General features: G+C 42.1%; 1 protein-coding gene and 1 pseudogene across 3 annotated transcripts in view; both read left to right on the forward strand.

Annotated features, from left to right (window-relative positions):
- Window positions 1-22,095, forward strand: part of STXBP5 (syntaxin binding protein 5) — a 157,361-nt gene that overhangs the window by 18,031 nt on the left and 117,235 nt on the right. For all 3 annotated transcript variants that reach the window (XM_066615477.1, XM_066615487.1, XM_066615497.1), the window contains exons 3-4: window positions 14,682-14,763; window positions 18,355-18,455. In XM_066615477.1, coding sequence (XP_066471574.1) covers window positions 14,682-14,763; window positions 18,355-18,455 — 183 coding nt within the window. The remainder of the gene's footprint in view (window positions 1-14,681; window positions 14,764-18,354; window positions 18,456-22,095) is intronic.
- LOC136637537 (5S ribosomal RNA) lies at window positions 12,205-12,323 on the forward strand (annotated as a pseudogene).

A 22,095-nucleotide genomic window follows, 5' to 3' on the forward strand; every position in this document is an offset into this window, starting at 1 on the left:
TGTTTTTTAATATGTTTTTATCTGTTTGTGAAATTATGTTTTAATCTGTTTTATATGTTGTTAGCCGCCCTGGGTCCCTTTTTGGGAGAAGGGCGGGATAAAAATAAAGTTTTATTATTTATTATTATTATTAATGAGCCTCTGGCCCACCAGAGACTTGCTGGAGCCCGTGCTGGTCCAATGCGACTGCACTCAGCTCAAGGGCTAATTACTCGACCTCTCGTGTGAGCTGTGGGCCAAGGGCTTCCTCTGCTGCTTGTTTCATGCCTGTGAAGCAGTGGCAGCAAAGGAAAGGCCGACCTTGCTCTGCGAAAGGCCTTTTACAGGCCTTGAGCTATCATGAAACTATCATGAAGCTATCATTATTCATTCTTATAAATTCCATCTCTAATATATTCATTTTTGTAAATTTATTCAAATTTTAAATGTGAATTCTTTTCTTCCTGGCCCCTGACACACTGTTAGAGACGATGTGGCCGTCCTGCCAAAAAGTTTGGACACCCCTGGTCTATGGTGAAATATGATAAATTGGGCTTACTACTAAATAATGAAATGATTTGAATTGGTTCAGTGTCAGGAACTTCTGAACAAACTTTCATTAGAAAACTACACACATAAGATGAATTGCATTTAATTTTAGTAATGCACATTGGTGTGAGTGACTCAAATCTGATTGCCAATAAATGCAAGTTTTGGACTTTGCATTTAAAAGTTTGTATCCTGCGTTGTGGACAGAAATTCATGAAAGACATTGATAAAGGTTGGAGGAGTGGGCTGAAGGGTTGTGATAGGGCAAAAAGTGTTGCTTTGAATATGATGCCAATGATGGGAAATCTGTTAAATGGGGTAGAGACACCTTCCTTGAGAGGAGTTCTGAGAACTAGATGGCAATCCTATGAAGACAGCAAAGAGATGTCTGCTATTAAACTTCCTCTCAGGGTTCCACTGTTGCTGCCGTTGTCTCCTGCTGCTGTTTTCTTGAGATTTTTTGTGATGTCAGTTTTAAAGTACGTTTTGGGAATTATGTGACCTAGAAGATTGCTAGGAGGCTTTGCATTCTCCCCCCAGTTTACCTTAAACACACTCCTTAAACATATATCTTTTTGAACTATAAAGTAGCAAATGGGCCTGTCCTTCTTGTGTATTCCAATTTAACATAATAGAGGCTACTTCTTGATAGAGCATCCTCTCATATTCTTCCATTCTTTTTACTAGTGCTGGCCATGGTGATGGCAATAACTTCATCTGCATCATGGAAAGCGATAGGTTTAGCCTGTTGTCCAGGCAGCAGCCATGAGGACTTGAAAAATCTCTTTAGCCATGGGAGATGTATGGTCAGGTGCTATTAAAAAAAAATCATTGTGCAGCCCCTGAAGTAAAAACTAAATGAATTAATGTATCTGAAGGGAGTGACAACCTTTAGAAGTGGCTCTTGGAAGGGATACAGGTTTTCTCCAATAGGTTTGTGTATGATAGTAGCACAGCCACCTTCCCCCTTACACCGATAAAGTGTAGCAGTCAAATATCGGGAGCTAGAAATGATTTATTTTAGAAAATTGCCTTCTGCTATTGGCTGACGACTTTCTTTTTCTTCCTTCCCACCCACCAATTATGCTAGGAATACTTATTGAGGCAACGCAGTGTGGTTGGTTCAGTCTTGTCTCTTTGATAATTCTTTTTTTTTAAACTGTGAAGGCTAATATTGTAAACTGTTTTGCCTTTTTTCTACTTTTCTTGAGAAATACTACTCCATTTGTAGCAGTTTCATGACACCATGTTAGCGTGATACATGACTAAAGTATGTACAGCATTACCTCCAATAGCATTGGGGGTATGTTCTCCAAAAGTCAAGTGCTGTGCAAAACAGGTCTACAGAATAGTCTGACAGGCAGGAGAGTGGTACTGTTTAGCCTAGAATGTACTGCTCTCATTGTGTGAAATGACTGTTAAGTACACAAGGACAAAGAATGCTATAGTGCAGTGGTACTCAAACTTTTCCGGCCAGTGGCTCCCTTGACCCCTGTGGCTGTTGGCCATGACTCCCCATCATGTTCCTGAGGTTGGAAGTGACATCATTAAACAGGAAATGACCAGAAATATTAACTATATTAAATATATTAAATATCATATAATATATTTATTATAATATAATATTAAATATATATTAACTATATTAATATTAATTATATTAATCATATCATTAATTAAATGCAGATCTTAAAAATGTATTGATACACAGCAATATACATGCTTTATAAATGATCAGCTGCTGATCACTGTTGGAGACAGGATGCTGGAGTAGGTTGTTTTTATCTGGTCCAAAGGAGGACTCATTTTTTTAAACTTTGTAAGCATACCAATAGAATTGTTTCATCAAATGAACTTTGTGAACAACCAGTCTGACCAACATTACACACACACCCCTGTGGACCCCAATCCAACTAGTCATTTCTCCCATTCTCCTTGGATAGGATTGAACCCTTTATTCATTTAATGAAATTAAATTTTTCCAGCAGCTGGTGGGGAAAACAAAATTAGACCATGAAAATATATCAGAGCTGATAAGGGTTTGGTTAGGAAGCTGATTTGTCTCCTATACTAGGAGATGCACAGTTCAAGCCTATGCATGTCTACTCAGAAGAAAGTCCCATTAGAGTCAATGGGGCTTACTCCCAGGAAAGTGTGGATAGGATTGGGCTGGCAATCACTTCATCAATGGCTGATAAGTATTCCTTTCAAATAGCAAGATTCATCACTTTAAAAATACAGCCTCTCCTCTTCAGTCAAACAACAAGATGAATAAATCACTTTAAAAACAGTACCCTTTTTCTGCTCCTGGCCAAGTAAAGTGTGTGCTTGTCTCTCCCCTCCCCCTTTGCCACCTGCATGGAAGCAACTTTTAAGAGTCCTGATGACTGGTAAAATAGGAAGTGTTTTATTTGGGGAGGGGGAGGAAAGTGGGAAGGCTTGGAGATTGGAAGGGGCGAGTGGAAGAGGGAGGGGGTTGAAAAGAGAGATTTCACTTTGATGAGAAGCGATCCCAGGCTGGGAACTAGGAACCAACCAGACAAAGATCAGCGAGGGTTAAGGACTGCAAGCCGAGCATGCTTGGAAGAGGAGCACGAAAACGGGCTCCTATTCTGCCCAGGGGTGTGATTGTATCGCTGTGAGAGGGATGCTATGAGAGGACATCCCACACCTCCCCTTTGAGTTCCTGGTGCTGCCCTAAAGAACTGAGCCTCACAGTTTGAATAACACTGCTATCGTGAATTGGCACTAAAGGAAGTATGTTATTGAAGGCACAACTGTATAATGCTATGTGCAGAAGGGCTTCTGTCTTCTCCCCATTTTTAAAATGACCATATTCTGTATTATCTTTGAAACTTAGGAGCATTTGGAGAGTAGCTTGTAATGAGTGGAACTTTGGGAGGTTGGCTGGTTGGCTGGCAACCTTCAGTCTCGAAAGACTGAGGATGGTTCAAAGAAGTCAAGTCCTCCTGGTTAGTTGCTGCTCTAGAGTGCGCTTAAAAGAAGCTTTCTGGATGGTTACCCTTGTATAGAATTTATATGGAGGTCCTAGTCACTCACAGCTTTTTTGGGAACAAATTATCTGCTTGCTGTGGATCTCTGGCTTCATTGTGCCCTCTTCTGTTTCCCCTTCAGGTGATAATAACTGTGATGTGTTTACTTTAATTCAGTATGTCTCTTGCTACCATCTGTTCCAGGAAAGAATGGAAACTTTTGATTGGTTGACTAATAAACTGAGATTTAAAAAACATAAGTTAGGGATGAAGCAAAGTAACATGTGTATACTTGAGTTTAGAGATCTTTCAGAAAAGTACAGAATAAATAAGCCTAAAGTTGGTAAGTAAACATGATTCTCATATGTCATCTTCCCCCACAATATCATCTCTTTGTTTGTTTTGAATATAAGCATTCACTACTAAACAGAAGCCAAGTTACCTTTTTCAGATGTCCAAACTAAGTGTGACCGAGTTTGGGGGCAGGGGGAGTTAGTCAAGCATCTTTATTCATTACTGCACACATGACAGATGAAATGATGGCATAACTTGGTGTCAAACATGAACTGTGTTCCTTCTATCTAATGCTCTGCAGTGTTATAGCTAGAGGTATGAGTTTTTTTTTCTTGTGGATTTTGGTATTTTGAAAAGTTAGAAGTGCAGAAAGCTGTATTGTGTTTTTATTCAGAATTTACATTGCAATTATAAATAATTGCTTTAAAAGTGTACTAGGTAGGCAATATTGGTGGTATAGTATTAATAATAAAGGGTTGCAAATATTAGGGTGGGGGTCATCAAGATTAGGTACTATTTCTGAAGTAGTTTGATCCACATTCAGCGGGTGTTAGAGAATGATTTCAATATGCCCTGCCAAAATTCAGGAGGATTGGATGGCAGGTTTTATGACAGAGAAAGTGCAGTACTTATAGGAATGGAATGCTGTTCACCTTAATGTTAAAGGCACTCCTGTGTATATTTAAAATGCAGAATAAAATTGCTTTGATAAATATTTCGAGTTTCTAATGTCAATCTTTTGCCTGAATCTGACTAGATAAGTGAAAGGCATTCACATTTCAAGTATTGTGCAATGAAGGACAGCATCTAAGGCAGTGGTTCCCAAACTGCAGATCAGGTTCCGCTGGTAGGTCGAGACCATGTACGTAGGTGACCTGATTTTTGGTAGGTCACCAAAAGGTGATGGAAAGATCAGATAACTAACTGCCTCAAGCCCTGAGGCTGTTGAGAAATCAGATACTGTAGTTGCTAGTTAGCCAGCAAAGAGCTCAGCACCTGCAGTTTGCAAGGTAGCTGTTAACTACCCTGCAAGGAGCTAAGCTTCTGCAGTTTGCAAGCGTGTATAAATATAGAGATAAAGTTTGAGGGTCTTTTGTTCAGATAGTAATAAATAAATAAAATATAGTTTATTTCTAGATCTTTTCTTAAAGTCTAGTAAACCTAGGTGGGTCCCAATAGAGTGTTTTAAAAAGTGGATCCTGGTGCTAAAATGTTTGGGAACCACTGATCTAGGGAATTTGAAGTTAGCATGTATGGTTTTTCAGTAGTGCACTAAATATAAGAAGGTAAGAAGAAACTTGGTAGATAACGCCAAGGGCCCATCTAGTCCAACTTCCTTTATCTTGCATTGGCCCACCAAATGTTGTCTGTGTGCTACCAGAAGCAAGATAATCTGTATCCAGTTGTCATTATCTTGCACCTGGCATTCAGAGGTAGCTACCTCTAAAACCCAGTGGCTGCATGCAGTTATCATGGCTTGTAAGGTAGTATGATATATAAGGTACCTCTCTACTTACTAAAAGCTCTTTCTACTTTTGAATGTTTAAACTTAGCACAGATCATGATTAGCAGCTAGAGAGAAGAAAATGAGCTCTCTTGTCAAGGACTTTTAAATTCTTTTTCTATATACTGCAGTGCCGAACACACTGGTGTTTAAATGGAAAAAACTTGTTGTAGTTGCTAAAAGAGCCATTGTGGTGCTGAGGAGAGCAATTTGGTTTATCTGTGGAAGATATATAGATGGCTTGTTAGCCCAAAGTAACTATTCTTTAGGCTTGTGTTTGGTGATACAATTAGCTGGTAATATAATGCAACCATTTCTATGCTCAGGATAGGGAAGCCAAGAAATCCAGAGCAAGTTGCCATGCATCCTACCTAGTTCTATGTCGTGTATAATATGTCATGCTTGATATTTAGTTGGTACTGCAGATAGACCATCTGTCCAGCAGTTCAGTTCTGCTTTGGGGAAATGAAACCTTCTTTCTCAGATGAGTGAGTGCAACTTTTAAGCAATTAGTTGAATTAATTGGCAATTAATTGAACAATTAGTTTGAGTGCTGCAGTATTTACTGCCTGTTTGAGTAGATAAAGGTTACAGACCTAAGCACTTTTGTAGAAAGTATGTCCTATTGAACTTGTGAGACTTGTAGCACAATCCAATGCATGTCTACTCAGATGTGAATCCCATTGCTTTCAATGGGATTTACTCCCAAGTAAGTGTGCATAGAATTGTAGCCTTCGACTCAAACCAAACAGACAGTTACTCTGGGAAAAATACATCTGGTTTTCAGCCTACGTGAGATTTGTGACCACATGTTCCCTGCAATTTACAGCTTTCTTAAAAGCAAAAGCTGTGCTGTCCCTCCTCTAGTGCTGGCAGTCATCCTTCAGCAGACTTTCTGGGCCAGCATGTATTGCAGCAGCACTGCCAGCTGAAAGGAATGAGGGTTTGCCCTCCTAAGACCAATAAATATCCTACTCATGCCAGCGACAGCAGAATTCACAGGCTTTGTTGTTTGCTGACATGTACAGGGCTGACCTGCTCCCACAGGAGCAAACTGCTGGCAACTCCTTGGAGCTTCTAATCAATTGGGCATAGTATTGTTTCCCAAAGCAGGTACCCTCCTATCCCCCCTGCACTATTCACCTGTCTGTTACTCAGACAAGCAAACAAAGATATTTCAGGGTTTTTTTTTCCTTCCCTGCCTCTCTCATGCATGTCCTACTGCTACACAACTTGGGCTGCAATTGAATGCAGTGTCATACAATGAAAATGCTGTGTAGGCATGCATTGGATGATTTTGGTAGGATTGTCTCACTGAGAGCTGTCATCCCTTAGTTGGAATAGAGTCGGGGAGGGGAAGGAGGAGGATAGGAAAGGTGCCGTTGGTGCCTCGTTGTTGCCTCTGCCTGGACTACAATCCTATACATGCTTTCTTAGGGGTAAGCTCCATTGAATGCAGTGGGATTTACTTCTTAGTAGACATATATACGGCAACATAAACAGCAGCACCTTTCTCCTTCTCTCTCCAGTGGGAAGATCAGTGCTGATGAGAGAGCTCCCTTGACTATCTTCTTTTCACTTTCCAATTCCAAGCAGATAGACCAAAAGATCAAAAGCCACATTTGCTGCTGTCTCTCCTACTTGCCATATCAAGGAGGAGAGATGGCTAAACTGAGAACATTGAGAGAATGAGCTACAGTGAAGGAGGGATTCACTAGGAACCAGTCTAGAGTGCTATCTTGCCTCCTCCAAGGCCTCAAAACTCATGGATATCATTTTGAACCATATATTCAAAAGCCCATGTGGAAGGCTCCAAACTCATGGATTAAGAGGGGAATGAGTGGGAAAGAGGTACTTGGATATTTGGTGGCAAAAAACTCATGGGAGCTTCACAGATAAGGAAAGCCATGTGGGTTTTATATCCAAACATGCTTTTATTCTATGAAAAATGCTCATGTGTTATGTGAGTTTCTATGCATTTGGTCTGGGTTTTAGTGCTGAGTAAACATGGATTGTGCTAGAAAGGAGTGAAAACTTTGTATTCAACCATGATCGTACTAAAGCAGCAGGGGATATGTGAAAGTACACTGCATCTTGTCTCTGTCTGCTAGTTCTAGTGACTATGTCTACAGTTGCATATTACAGTTTAAGAATAATGCAGCTAATCAGTATTTTGATAAATGGGGATAGATGTTGTCCTCAAATTGTCTCGCAGTAGAAGTTCAGTTGTCAGCTTTTGCTGCTGCCATTAAAGTCACAACTATGCTCAGTCATAGGACTGCTTATGCAAAAGCACCACTGATGATTGTGTATTATTCAGAGCTGAATGAATGCTTTCACACTGAATAATTTAACAATTTTAACTTCCTTTCTGCTTGAGTTGTAATTGTTGAAAAATTTCATAAATTACTATATTTAGGTTTGGCATGTGCTTTCTCATTTTTGAGAGAAAGCATTAGCTAGTAAAACTTTTGGCATGTGGATGGTTACATTGAAAGCATAAGCAGGGTTAGAAAGTATTTTTGAAGTGTCTTAGTTTGTATAATATTATGGAGGTACTAAATGATTTGTTTTTACTGATGTCTGATTTAAAAACCTAGTGGTATATGCAGTCCAAGATTACTCAGAATTAATTCCTGGTAAGTTCAATCATACTTATTCCAATGTAAGTATTGAACTATACAATGTAAGTATTCCAATGTAAGGCTGCATTCCAATACAGCCTTATTTGTGGAGCCATTTCTAACTTCAGTTTCGCTATTGGTATATTTTGATATTGGAATAAATAACTGGTTCTGTGAGCACATGCCTGTATGTTGGCTAGTTAGTGTAGTTCTGGAACAATGGGAGATCAAACCTTAAACTGGTATCATGATCCTAAACTCATTTATTTAAACTGGCCCCACTGATCTGTCTATAAGTGTATGGTACTGATTTTAACTGAGATTATTTTTTAAAAAGTCTATCTTGCTAAATAGTACTGGCTCACAGCCTACTCACCGCAGACACTCGCCCATAAGTCGGCCCCACAGATAAGTCGAGGGCAGGTTTTGAGCCAACAATCATGGAATTTTCTATGACCCTCAGATAAGTCGGGGGTTAAACTTAGGGGGGTGTCTGACTATAGTTTTGTCTGATTTTACTCGAGGCCAGATCCTGAAAAATAACCCACGACTGATTGTTACCTAAGAACTGTAATCTCTGCTGGAATCCCTAGCATGTATTCACTGCTGAAACAGAGACGCCTGCGTTGGCTTGGTCATGTTGTGAGAATGGATGATGGCCGGATCCCAAAGGATCTCCTCTATGGAGAACTCGTGCAAGGAAAGCGCCCTACAGGTAGACCACAGCTGCGATACAAGGACATCTGCAAGAGGGATCTGAAGACCTTAGGGATGGACCTCAACAAGTGGGAAACCCTGGCCTCTGAGCGGCCCGCTTGGAGGCAGGCTGTGCAGCATGGCCTCTCCCAGTTTGAAGAGACACTTTGCCAACAGTCTGAGGCTAAGAGGCAAAGAAGGAAGGCCCATAGCCAGGGAGACAGACCAGGGACAGACTGCACTTGCTCCCGGTGTGGAAGGGATTGTCACTCCCGGATTGGCCTTTTCAGCCACACTAGACGCTGTGCCAGAACCACCTTTCAGAGCGCGATACCAGAGTCTTTTGAGACTGAAGGTTGCCAATACAAAAAGTAAAAGATCATAAGATACATTTTTATTCTTTCTAAATTCTGGTCTTCACCACCTTTTTGTAAGCACTATCAGAGTAAGTGCACTGTAAACTACATACCAGTAAAACAGTGGTTCCCAACCTGGTATTCGCGTACTCCCAGGGACACTCAACAGGACCTTTAGGGGTAATTGAAAAAGAATGGAATAATGGCAGAAAAAGGCAGGCCATGCTCCAGAAAGGTCCAGGCCTTGCAAGGACCAAAAGACAGGACGGGAAGTAGCTAGTTGGCTGTGAAAGCCCCACCAATAGCTAGTTTTTGGTCATTAATTCATCTATGAACCAGTAATTGAAAACCAGCACAGTAAAAAAGCTGAAACATAATATGGAAAGTGATCAATCACCCAGAATTTCTCAGCACACTTCTGGTGCAAAACAGTGCAAAGGCAGAGTCCTCTGTTCTTCAAACAGATAAAAAGAGAAATTATGTGATGAATACATGAAGTCTGGGCTTTCATATGGAGGAGATGAAGGCTTGTATTATTAATTACAAACATTTTGCTAATATGAAGGGTACAATTTATGGAAATGGGCTGCCAAGGGATATGCAAGTGAAAAAGGTTGGGAACCACTGCAGGAGATACATGAATCAAATCCACCTTTAAGGTGGACATGAGGAGAACCATGAATCAAAGACACCTTTAAGGTGTCTGGTGTGTTAAGCCAGAAGTTCTACATACAACATACAACCCATAACACATAACTGAGAGTGTACAATTCACAGCAGAGAGATAAGACATTTGCAACCCTTTTTACTCAAAAGTAGACCCACTGCTTTCCATGGGTGTTATTCTGAAGTAAGGGTGCATTGAATTGTAGCCTGCTTCAAATGGAAAGGAGGATTCCCATCCTGGTGTTTCAGAAAACAGACCTGCTTTGCAAGCATTTACCAAGCAGAACCAGGCTGCAGCAGAAGGAAGGAGAATAAAAGGTTAACTTTGGCTGGACTGTCCCTGGAAAATAACTGTAGCAACTAAGGAGGTGCCTGCCTGAGCTGAGCTACAGCTCAGCTGAGAAACAAACTGTTCAGAGTTGAAAGGCTTTGCCCTCTGATTGACCTGGAGATAAGGCTAAGTGAGAATTGGAGCTTGATTACTTGGCAAAAATTTGAATATCTATGGTACCTACCTGTTGGAGATCATAAATACAGCTGTTGCATATAAGGGCCAGAGCAGATATCTGTCAGTAACTGAGGTTTATAACATGGGATTTGTGAGTGTATGATGTGTCAAGTATATAAAATAGCAAACTGCTATGTGTGATGCCATTGAAAAGTTGCACCAAACTGTTAATTAACTGCAAAATAAAGCTGGCATTATGAAGAATGATGGATTCTCTGACATCTGTTAGTTGTATCTTACATCACCTAGCAAATTGTTAAACATCAATTCATTTCTTTATCTTCAGCAAGGTTTATGTACCAGTACATAGTGAAGCCAATATTGATGAGCATTGAAGTAGTTTTTAATTTGAAATGCTTTACTTTGACTTTGTTTTCTTACCAGTATTCTAAAAGCTTTAAAATGGCACTAATGTTCTTTGGTACTGTCTTTTGATCTTGCTTGAATGTTATTCTGCTAGCCTGAACCCTGTTGAGGAAACAAGTGATTGACTTAGTGACGTCCATTGCAATCCTAGTATTAAGCTAGCCAGTGAATGCAATACACATAATCTGTCATTATCCTTTTTAATGTGCTGCCTTCATTTTGGATGGAATTTACAAGGCATACGGTTTGAGGAAATAGACAGTCCAGTCCTGAACTGCCTGGCGCCCAGGGCTGCAGCGGTGCCAAAATGGCTGCAGCTGAATCCTATGGATATCAGGCAGCCACTGGTGGCTCCTGATGTCTCCTCAGGTGAAGGGGACGTTTGTGCCCTTCCCCCGAGTAAGGGAAGCAGCCCTGCAATGGGACTACTCGACTCTGTGCCGGCTATTTAACTGGCACAAAGTAAAGCAGCCCTGTGTTCGGCTAGGAAGCCTGACATGGGGCTGTGAATCTGATGGAGTCATACAACCAATGTTGTGCTAAGCAAACTTGAAGGAATCTTACTACTACATTGACTGGGTTAACATGTAACATGAAATCACGGTTGGTTTTTCCACCAGAACTTGATTCTGTCTACAAACAATGACTTGTTTGGGACTGACAAACTAGGGACTGAAGCTGGTTTGTAAATAGTAGTTTATGCTACTGTGGTTTGCTGTTTGAATTCAGAACATTGACAAATCAAAAATGGAATCTTTGCTTCATATCAGGAGGGCTGCTATATCATGGAAATGGGAGTGAACTTATGAAGTTGACTCCTTAGCAAATGAGAGGCAAAGGCTGCAATCTTAACCACACTTTCCTGAAAGTAAGCCACATTGAACAAAATAGGACTAACTTCTGAGTAGACCTGCTTAGGATTCTGCCCTAAAGCAGACAAGTCACTTCAAATCATGATTTAGAAATAGTTTCTGGAATTTTGAATTACAATGTGAGTTTTTAGTCATGGTACTGTTAGTACACTTAGTACAGTTATGGCTTATCTCTGAAGCAAGCCCGTGCATGTATGTAAGCAGGGACATGTATTGAGTGCTGGCTGATACATTGTGCTCAACAATTGATTTGGTCAGTGGATTGCAGCAGTGAGACCCCAACTTCACTTAATTCTTGAGAAATATCCTTGCAAGAAATATCCTTGCAAGGTTTTGGAAATGCATCCTTACAAAAAGTGTTTCCTGTTAGGGGAACCCCACTTCCTTGGTTGAAAACCACAGGTGCAGAATGTGGGGAAGAACTTCCATGTGAAAGTTGGAGTGGGGAGTCGGATAATATGGGCACACCGATTAGTTTCCTGCTCTCAAAGGGGCAAAGCCTCAGAGGAAAGCTCCTGCACTGCTCACTACAAGGGCTCCTGTGCTTCCTAGAGTCAGGAAGTCTGCCAGAGGTTGACTGCAGTGCAGGAAAAATGACTAGCATGTCTTCCACTATGATGAAAGCCCTGGATTTCAGAGAGTTTTCTTCTCTTGCTTCCTTGCCCCTTGTCAGGGGCTCCCTAGCTGAAAAAATACTGAGGAAAGACGTGCAAAAGTCAGTGCTATCATTAGGACAACTAGGCAGCTGCCTAGGGTGCAGACTTCAGGGGACATTGTACTGACCATTGAAGGGCACTGTTTTTATACAGATTACCCTGCACATGCTGGATCTCATCTGATCTCAGAAGCTAAGCAGGGTCAGACCTGGTTAGTACTTGGATGGGAGACCGCTTGGGAATACTGGGTGCTGTAGGCTTATACCATAGTCTTTCGAGACTGAAGGTTGCCAACCAGTTTTTAAATCCCTGTAATAAATGCAATAAAATTTTATCTTTTATTTTGACATCAATACCACAACATACATAAAATGTGTGTGAATTCATTAGAGAGGTCAGTGATATTAGGAATTGTTAGTGGAACATGAAGAAGGGACAGGCAAAGAATGTGCTGGCTTAATACCATCAAAACAGATACAAAGGTGAATGTCCAACAATTGAAAGAAGCCGTGCTTGACAGGGTAGCATGGAGAGCTCTCACCTATAATGTTGCCAAAAGTCGAGCATGATTGAATGGATAAAATACACGCACACGAAACTTACAGGCAGCTGAGATGAGTGGGAGGCTGTATTTGTATTAGTTGCATTTTACAAGAAGTTACAAGTTACATTTGTATTAGTTGGAGAACAGGGCCCATGAGAGGGGGATGGAGGGGGTAATTTGTACCTTGACCCATGGTCAAAAAGTGGCACCCAGGGACCAAAGGAGAGGGCCAAAAAATTTCCTGCCTTTTTTTATGTCACCAGGCCCAAGAGGGAGGGGTGCAGGGGGTACATCCTACCTGGGTCTGGGATCAGAAAGGAACCTGGAGCCAGTGGAGGGGTGCTGGAAATTTCCAGGGATCTCAGAAAATGTTTGCATATATTGTGTGAAGACTAGCATTCACATTTTGGGTAAGTCCATGTAATTTTATATATTGTGACTTGTAGAAATTATGATCCAATGATCATATATGATCATTGTTATTTTTGCAGTGAAAACCAGAAGTAGTTTACCTCCCTTTTTATAGCAATTTGGAGGTGCAGGGAGGACTGCAGAGGGGGTCTAGAGAGCCATAGACCCCAGGTAAGTTTTAAAAAACCCTTCCCCTCCAGAAGCAGCGTGATCATGGTGACTGTGTTGCTGCCTTTGCCCCTCCCTTGCACGCCCTTACCCCAGTTCCCAAATTCTGGAGAGTTTGGGAGCCATTGGTCTAAGACTCTAGGCAAATTCATATGCAGCATAAAGGAGGCAGTGGTGTATAACAGAACATCACTGAGAAAGATGCCTCCACTTAGTTTTCAGGAATTCTTTCATGCAGTGTATCTCAGGCTACTGAGGATCAGTTAGTACTCAGTAACCGCCTTCTTTGATGACAGGAAGGGGCAAAGAGAATTGTGTTAGTGCCGTTATTTCAGACATTTTTGACTGCCCCCTCAGCAGGACTTTAGCATAGAGGTTCAGCAAGTTTTGTTCAGAATTATTCTAAGAATATTTTCTCAGCTTTCACTGGATTTTGTATTTTTTCTCATCAAGGCTTGTAATGGCTCCTGAAGGATCTGGGCTCAAAGGCTTTTCTAAACCCTGGATGTTTCTGAGATGCTGCTGTGTGTTGGTATAGATCAGGGGTGCCCAAACCCCGGCCCTGGGGCCACTTGCGGCCCTTGAGGCCTCTCAATGCGGCCCTCAGGGAGCCCCCAGTCTCCAATGAGCCTCTGGCCCTCCAGAGATTTGTTGGAGCCCACACTGGCCTGACACGACTGCTCTCAGCGTGAGGGCGACTGTTTGACCTCTCGCATGAGCTGCAGGATGAGGGCTACCTCCACTGCTTGTTGTTTCATGTCTGTGATGCAGTAGTGGCAGCAAAGGAAAGGCCAGCCTTGCTTTGTGTAAGGCCTTTTGTAGGCCTTGAGCTATTGCAAGACCTTCACTCATTCATATATTCATTTATGTAAACTTAAGTAAATTTATTCAAATTTTAAATGTAAATTAATTCTTTCCCCCCCCGTCCCCCAATACAGTGTCAGAGAGACGATGTGGCCCTCCTGCCAAAAACTTTGGACACCCCTGGTATAGATTCATATGTGTGACTTCACGAAAGACAACTCAAAGCATTGATTAAGCTATTTGTCTCTGCATTTATGTGATAGTGTGCATATCATAGTGTTTCTGCATGAGGCAAATCAAGATGCTACATCTGTCCTAAGAATCAATACCAAACCGATGACCTCAGAAATAGTGGTGACCTTGAGGCTTAAATTTTAACAGACTTATTAACGTTTCAAGTTTGAACCAGCATTCCAATGATTTAAAATGTTAGTGGAGAAACTGCTTTGTACTTTCTGATAGTTTTACTTCAGTGCTATCTTTCAGGAAAGCCTACTGAAAATCAGAAAGGGTTTTTTTAGTTTTAATTTTTTATTCTTTTGGCTTGCTGATTTTTGAACTAGGAGAGGGAGAGAAGTTCTTATAGCATATGGTGGTGATGAAAAATGTTCAGAATAGAAAGTTCTGCATAACACTGTTTCCTATGCAAATTTATACTGTAACTAATATTTCTTAATGAAATTAATGCCAGATTTGGCCGACCAGGAGTTGAATGTTACTGCCAACATGACAGTGGAGCTGCAGTAATCCAGCTTCAGTTCCTGATTAATGAGGTTGGTAAGCTTTATTTGCATAACACTGTTTTGTCCAGTACTTTGAGCACAACTTGAAAAAGTAGATCATAAAACAAGTACTGAAGATTCTTAGTTCATTTTAGCCTGTCTGGTATATTGAAACAGTAGATGTTTATGTTTTAAAGCAGGAGAACATGCAATTGGTGACAGTAAAAGTATTTAGTGAGCTGAACAGCTCCAATGCAAATACATGCAAGAAATCAGTTGTTGAAAGAAAATGATTGTTGTTTTTAATTAAGCACCTTTTTTCTGTATGCTGATTTTCCTAGAATCTAGTTCAGGGTTGTCAAACTCCTTTTAAACTGGGGGCCAAAGATAGCATTCATAGTGTCTGCTGAGGGCTGGAATTGATGTCATGAAGCAGATAGTTCCTCATCTAAGAAGCATTCTTCACCTAGGAACTCACCAGCTGCAAATGACAGAAGAGAAAATATGTGAATCTTGATCATATTTTCAAGCAATGGTAGAGCCTAATTATCACACTGGCTGCCCTTTCAGTGATGCTGCTTCTGCCGAACAGTGTTCCCTCTAATATTTTCCCTACCATGTGTAGCAGTTAATGACCTGAGCAGTACATAACCATTCTCATCTGGGCAATGGCCAGTCTGATCCCTAGGCCAGCGGTTCTCAAACTCCTTGGGAGTAAGTCTCCCGGGGTAAGTCTTGGCAGGGGAGTGGTGAAAGCAGTGATGCAATCCCCAGGATCGTGCTGCTGGGGGCCAAGGGGAGGTTTGCTTACAAGCAGATGCAGTGTCCTCCAAGGAGTGTGAGGAGCCCCAAGGAGCCCTCCACAGGCTCCCCACGTCTTAGATTAGTAAAAATAATAGTAGGAATAATAACCAGAAGCAGTTTCCAAGCCCTTGCTTTTACTACAGTAGAACCTCCAAAGTTGATCACCTCTCTATAATGACCACCTCCTTAAGTTGACCTAATTTTCACAATATGGACAGACACTGCATATATGCTATGTGAGATCAACCTCTCTGTATTGACCATCTCTGTAAGTTGTATCTTGACCACTTCGACCATTGCACAGAGTATTAATTTACCCTCCATAAGTTGCCCACTGAACACAATACTGTGGGCCTGTGTTTTGTCTCATTTGTCCCATCTTGGAAAAGCAAGAAGCCAAGCGACAATCCCTCCCCTACGCCTGCTAGCACGTCTGTGAAAGGGTTTTTATAGGTGGGCATACTGCACATAGCCAACAGACCTGTGCCGGCTGCCGATTGTATATACCTGGAAATGTACCAAGTTGTGAGGGACTTGAGGTTGCTTGTGCTTAGTGAAGCCACTGTCCTTTCACTTTGGTTCTCATCACCAGTGCATTACTTTACGCATATATAGCAGAAACACAACTGCTATTTTGCTGCCTATTCTCCCGGTTTGAAGAGATCCTTCTGGAGCACTTCACAATCCCTTCTGGTCTTCACCACTCAGAAAAGTTTAGTGTCATCCACAAACTTGTCTACCTCCCTGCTTATCCCTGTTTCCAGGTCATTTATGAAGATGTTGAAAATCACCAGTCCCAGGACAGATCGTTGAAGCACTCCAATTTCCACCTCTCTCCACTTTTTTTGTCAATTGCCCATTGACACCCACTCTCTGTTTCCTGGTCCTCAACCAGTTCCCAATCCATGAGAGGACCTGTCCTCTTATTCCCTGACTGTGGAGTTTTCTCAATAGCTTTTAGTGAGGGACCGTATCGAACACCTTCTGGCATTTAGTGAATCTGAGGAGACCCAGTGGAGGCCAGGCAGCCTAAGTAACAGTGTTTGTTTTTTTAGCTGTTGGGGCTATGTAACATGCTACATACTATGGGCTGGCAAGGGATAGCATTGGTCTGCCTGTCTGCTATGAAACCAAGTATTTTTTTTAACATACATTTTTTTTTAAGCTTGTGAATTTTCAGGAGTTTTTTTAAGCACTGATTGTGGGCTGTCTCTGTCTCTTGATATAGATATAGATGATATAAATAGTAAGCATCACAAGAGGATCAATTCTCTTTAATATTTGCAATAAAACTTTTTAAAAATCCAATCTAAATAATAACTTGGCCTTGCATTTGTTGTCCTGGGAGCAAAACATGATAATATTTAAATACAATTTTTTCCCCGTATGTTGACCACCTCCCTATGTTGACCAATTTCCTCCAGTCCCTTGGGTGGTCAACTTAAAGAGGTTCTACTGTATTGTAAGGCTTGGGGAGCCCTGTGGAGGGCTCCACAGGGCTCTTCACACCTCCTGGAGGCTACTATGTTGACCTGTAAGTAAAAAAAAAAAAACCCTCTTGGCCCCTGGCAGCTGCACAATCCTGGGGATCACATTACTGCCTTTCCCCCTTAAGGGGCCAGAGGCTGAGGCTTGTCATGATGCCCCAATTTGAGAACCTCAGCTCTAGGCAATAAGTGAGGTACTGCTCATGCATCACATTTATAGTGGTCAGATGGCATGTTTACATAGAACTATAATACATAACATACAATATTTCATGACTCTAGCAGCGGACCTCCCCAGCCCTGCGCCCGGGGCAAAGGTCCGTGATGGCCCCCCCACGGGCTGTCGCTGCCCCCTCACTCGAAAAGCCGCGTCCCCCCACTTGAGGCTCATGGAGCCTCGTGCGACCTCCAGCTGCATCGGGTGAACCTCTGTGAGGTTTCCCGATGCTTTAAACTGTGCTTCCGGTTTCCCGGAAGCACAGTTCCGTCCGTTGGGAGCCTCAGACAGATTTCCACAAGGTCCTAGCGGCCAGCACCTGGGGCTTTTGCCCCGTCTCGTTCTATGGCAGGTCTGCTGCTGCATGACTCTACTATTCCAAATGGACAAAAATATCCTCCATCTGCTGAATGATAGGTATTCTGCTAAAATGTTAACAGAGCCTCTGAAAACAGATTTACAGAACAAGCCTATGCATAGCTACTGAAAAATAAGTCCTACAGTGTTCAGTGAGACTTACTCCTAGGAAAGTGTGTATAGGATTGCATTTTTAGACTACAAATAAGGATTGTTACCAGAAGGTCCAGCCCCTGATCATTTGGTAGCCCTTCTTTGCACCTCTGTAAAAGGTACTGGGTGGTTTGTGCCTTTCCCATGATATTTTTAGAGATGGGAGAGACAGAGGTGGACTTCTATCTGTACAGCATACTACCTGCATCACTTGTGATCTGCATCACTTGTGATCAGTGATCTGCACACATAGCCTAGATTCTCCCCAGTAGGAATGAGGGATATTAGAGAGCAGTCAAAAGAGACAAGTGCAACTTGTTTCGACTTTCCTGTTACAACCCTGCAGCAGATAATTGGGAGAGCCCAATTATCAAGTGGGCCCATGGGCCTTATGTTTTCATGATCTAGTTTTCATAACAGAAAAAAATAGAGTTCTCCAATCTATCTTTAATAACAGTGTCTGGATTGCCCTCTTATGATGCAAAACCGAGCACATTAATTCAAAAATATTCTTAAAGTTTAAAAATGTAAATTAATGGCTCTTATAAAAGGTAATTGTAACATACATGTTCCCAGTCCCAAATCTCTACAAGCTCTTGACAAAACATTCTGTATTCTCTTCAGGGAGCTCTTGTGAGTGCCTTGGCTGATGATACCATACACTTATGGAACTTGCGTCAGAAGAGGCCTGCTATACTACACTCACTAAAATTTAACAGAGAGAGGTAAGAATTGGGGTTTACTTTCTTTCTTAATATGAGCGCTTCTCTCTTGCAGTGCATTAGGGCAGGGCTGCCCAAACCCTTGCCCGCGGGGACCCCCAATCTGGCCCCCAGCTTAGGCTGCATGTTGGGTGGGGGTGAGTAACTTTGGTGCTGAGTGGGACGGAGTAGCACTGATCTGTTTATGAAGGGGTTGACATGCTGGCTTGGCTTGCTTTGGTGGGTGAGGACAGTGCTGAGTGGGAGGGAGAAACTTGTGAGATCCTTATTCTGTGTTAGCTTACTCCTGTGTGGGTAAGCGGGTGATTCCTGCAAGTCAGAAACCCCCCCCCCTTTCCCTGTTGCTTGTAAGATTCTTATTCCGTGTTAACTTACTCCTGGTGTGTGGGTGAGTGAGTGTCGCCTGCAAGTCAGAAACGTCACCCCCTTCTCTCTATTGCTTGTGAGATCCTTATTCTATGTTCAGCTGTATTTGGGTGTGTGCTTCCTGCAATCCACAAATGGTGGGACTCTGTTGGTTCTGAAATACTTGGTTCTGTGCATTTTTGTAAAGTGCGGGGGGGGGGGGGTGGTGAAAAACATTTCCTCATGTGTTTCTACCTTGTTGGGATGAGTTTCTCCCTAAAAATATTTTTCCTCATGTGTCCCTGCCTTGCTAAGATGTGTCTGCCTAGAAATATTTGTATTATAAATAAGTTCAGTAGAATTCATTCATTCATATAAGTTTTATCTTTAATGTATAGATAGATAGATATTTATTGTTACGGTCAAAGACCAGCACACAATACTGCCCTACAACAGGTGGAATTTAAAATTTCAACATTAAGACATTAAAATACATGAACATTTAAAAACATTAAAATTTCAACATTAAAATACAAGATTAAAATGCAATAAAATAGCCATCATGTATCATCATGTATCATCATGAACAAATAAGGAGTAGCAATTAAAATTTCCTCTCATTATTAATAATGCCCATCCGGGTTTTGTAAGCAGTAGCCTAAAAACATGCAGTTGGTCTTAAAAGCTGAGAATTAGCACCTGAAAGAAGTTCCCTGGCCATTTCTGTTTGTAACACGCCCCAAAATTTTCTGCTTATTGGAATAATGAACTTGTCTCGGATCCCCTGATAAAATGGGCAACAGAACATGACATGTTCAAGTTGTCTCAACCTCCCCTGAACCACAGGGTCACAGTCTTTCGGAGATGGGGATCTTTATGAAACAGCCCTTGACAAATGCCGAAGGAAGAGCTCTCCACCTAGCTAGGAAGAAAGCTCTCCTCTGCCCAGGGAGCTCTAATAATGAAAGATAAGTGACCAGGGCAGCTATATACCTTGTGTCAGAAGCAAGAAAATCTGGAGAGCTGCTGACATCTTCTTGTCATTCAATGTCCCTCAGTCTCTGTTTTATAAACACTCTTGCCTGAGTCAAATCAATTGCCAGAACAGTCTCTGGTGAAAACCCCAAGTGTCTCAGCTTCGTGTGTACCGCCTTGAGCCAGGTAGACTGAAAATTATCAATTAAAACCAAAGATGTTAGGTCTTGGGTGTTAAAATTGAGATTGAGCCACAAATAAATGGATGCTAAGGCAATCCTGGCCTCGACTTTTAACAGGCCAGAATCAAGATGTAAGCTTGCATTAGACACATAGCTGGACACTTGAAATATAGATCTTAAAAATTTGAATTGAACACGTTCAAGTGAGACGAAGGAAGAAGAGGAGGGACCAAAAATTGTTCCATACAAAAGTTGGGGCAAGACCTTTGCGAGATATAATCTAATTGCTGCTGGAATATAATGGCCACCTTTAACACGAAAGAACTTGGTTATTGCACTTGCAGACTTCTGGCCAGTCGCAGCCACAGATTCGTGATGAGCGGTTCTACTTCTGGTGGAGTGCAGCATTACACCTAGGTATTTATAGGAACTCACCTGCCCTATCTTATGGCCATTAATACTCCAGAGCCTGCACTTAGGTCTCTTGCCAAAGGATATAATCTTGGTTTTCTGGTAATTAGTGACCAGCTGGTTTTCTTCACAAAAAAGACTAAAACTATTAAGGGCCCTTCTCAGTCCCACTGGGGTCCTTGAAAGGGTAACTGTATCGTCTGCATACAATAGAACAGATATCTTACAGTTAGCTAAAGCTGGAGGATGGGAGAGCTCAGGTGATCGACCAAGCCATTTATGTAGATGTTAAATAAAAGGGGGGAAGAACCCAACCCTGCTTTACACCCTTATAAGTTGGAATAGCATTTGAGAGATGTCCATGCCTGGAACATCTCACCTTAAGTGATGTGTTGGAATATAAAGCACGGATTAGAAATAATAATCTGCGATCAATGGACAAACTCTCCAGCTTCTCCCACAGTTTGACTCTAGAAATAGAGTCAAAAGCAGATTTTAAATCAATGAATGCTGCGTATCTGACTAGTCTTGGCTGGTCCGAAGGTTGTGGGTTATTTCAATTGATTGTTCAGTCTTTAATGTATTAATTTATGTCAATATAGTCAAATTTGAAATATAAATTCATTTTTTTCCCACCCCCAACACAGTGTCAGAGAAATGATGTGGCCCTCCTGCCAAAAAGTTTGGACACCCCTTCTCTAGGGCAGCGTTTCGCAAACTGTGAATTTGAGACCTGTTTGTTGAGGTCCCTCCCTAATCCCTAGTCCCTCCCTCTAGGCAGGGCTTTTCACACTGGGGCGTTGCCTGTAGGTCCTGGCCTCTGCCCCCTTAAGGGGCAGGGGCAGTGAGGAGGCAGGGGGGAGGTAGCAATGCGATCCCCAGGATTGCCTCACTAAGGGGGCTGCAGGGGCTTGGCTGGACTTAACAGAGCCTCCTGCAGCCTCCCGGGCGTGTGGGGAGGCCTGCACGACCCTCCACAAGGATCCCCAGGTCTTGAAAAGTGCAGGCGGAGTGATCTTACTCCACTTCCGGTTTTGCAAAGCACAATTGCTCCACTTTCGCTTTCTAAGCTTCGGAGAGCCCTGCAGACGGTTTCGCTCCCCCTCACTGCCTCCCCCTGCCTCCACAAGGACTTACTGTGGGGTTTGAGAACCACTGCTCTGAGTTAGAGAACCGCTGCTCTAAGGTGATAAATATATTGAGCCCTATGGAAAGTGAAACTCAGCTACGCGTTCATGTTTACTTGTAAGTAAGCAAATTTGCCTTGGCTCATGTTGAAGGTCAGGCAGAGGGAAATGCAAGGCCACCTGAATGGTCCCAATCTGATGAAAGTGGAGCTCAACAAATGCTAAAGTCCACCTTCTACCTAGGATTTCAAGGTTCATTGTGCCTCCAGTGCCATGCAGAGAGCAGCACGCACGTTTTTATTCCAAACAGCTCACTGCCACCATTCTCCTGCTCATCCTCCTCCTCCCTGCTCTCTGCTATTTCAAAAGGCATAGAGGGCAGGAAAGGGGAAAAAGGTAAATGAAGAGATCTTCATTTTGCTGTTTGCTGAATTTCAGCAGTTTACTGAATTTGAGCAGCTTCTCTTCCTCTCTTCCACCAGCCTCTGTCTTTTTAAAACTCAGATAGGGAGGTGAGAGAAGAAGAGACCACAGAACTGTTTGCTAAAGAGCCCCAGTGCACTGGGCAGCTGGTGAGTGATAGCTGCCCTGTCAAAGTGCTAC

Source organism: Tiliqua scincoides, chromosome 1 (assembly GCF_035046505.1).
Source record: "Tiliqua scincoides isolate rTilSci1 chromosome 1, rTilSci1.hap2, whole genome shotgun sequence".
Taxonomy (NCBI): domain Eukaryota; kingdom Metazoa; phylum Chordata; class Lepidosauria; order Squamata; family Scincidae; genus Tiliqua; species Tiliqua scincoides.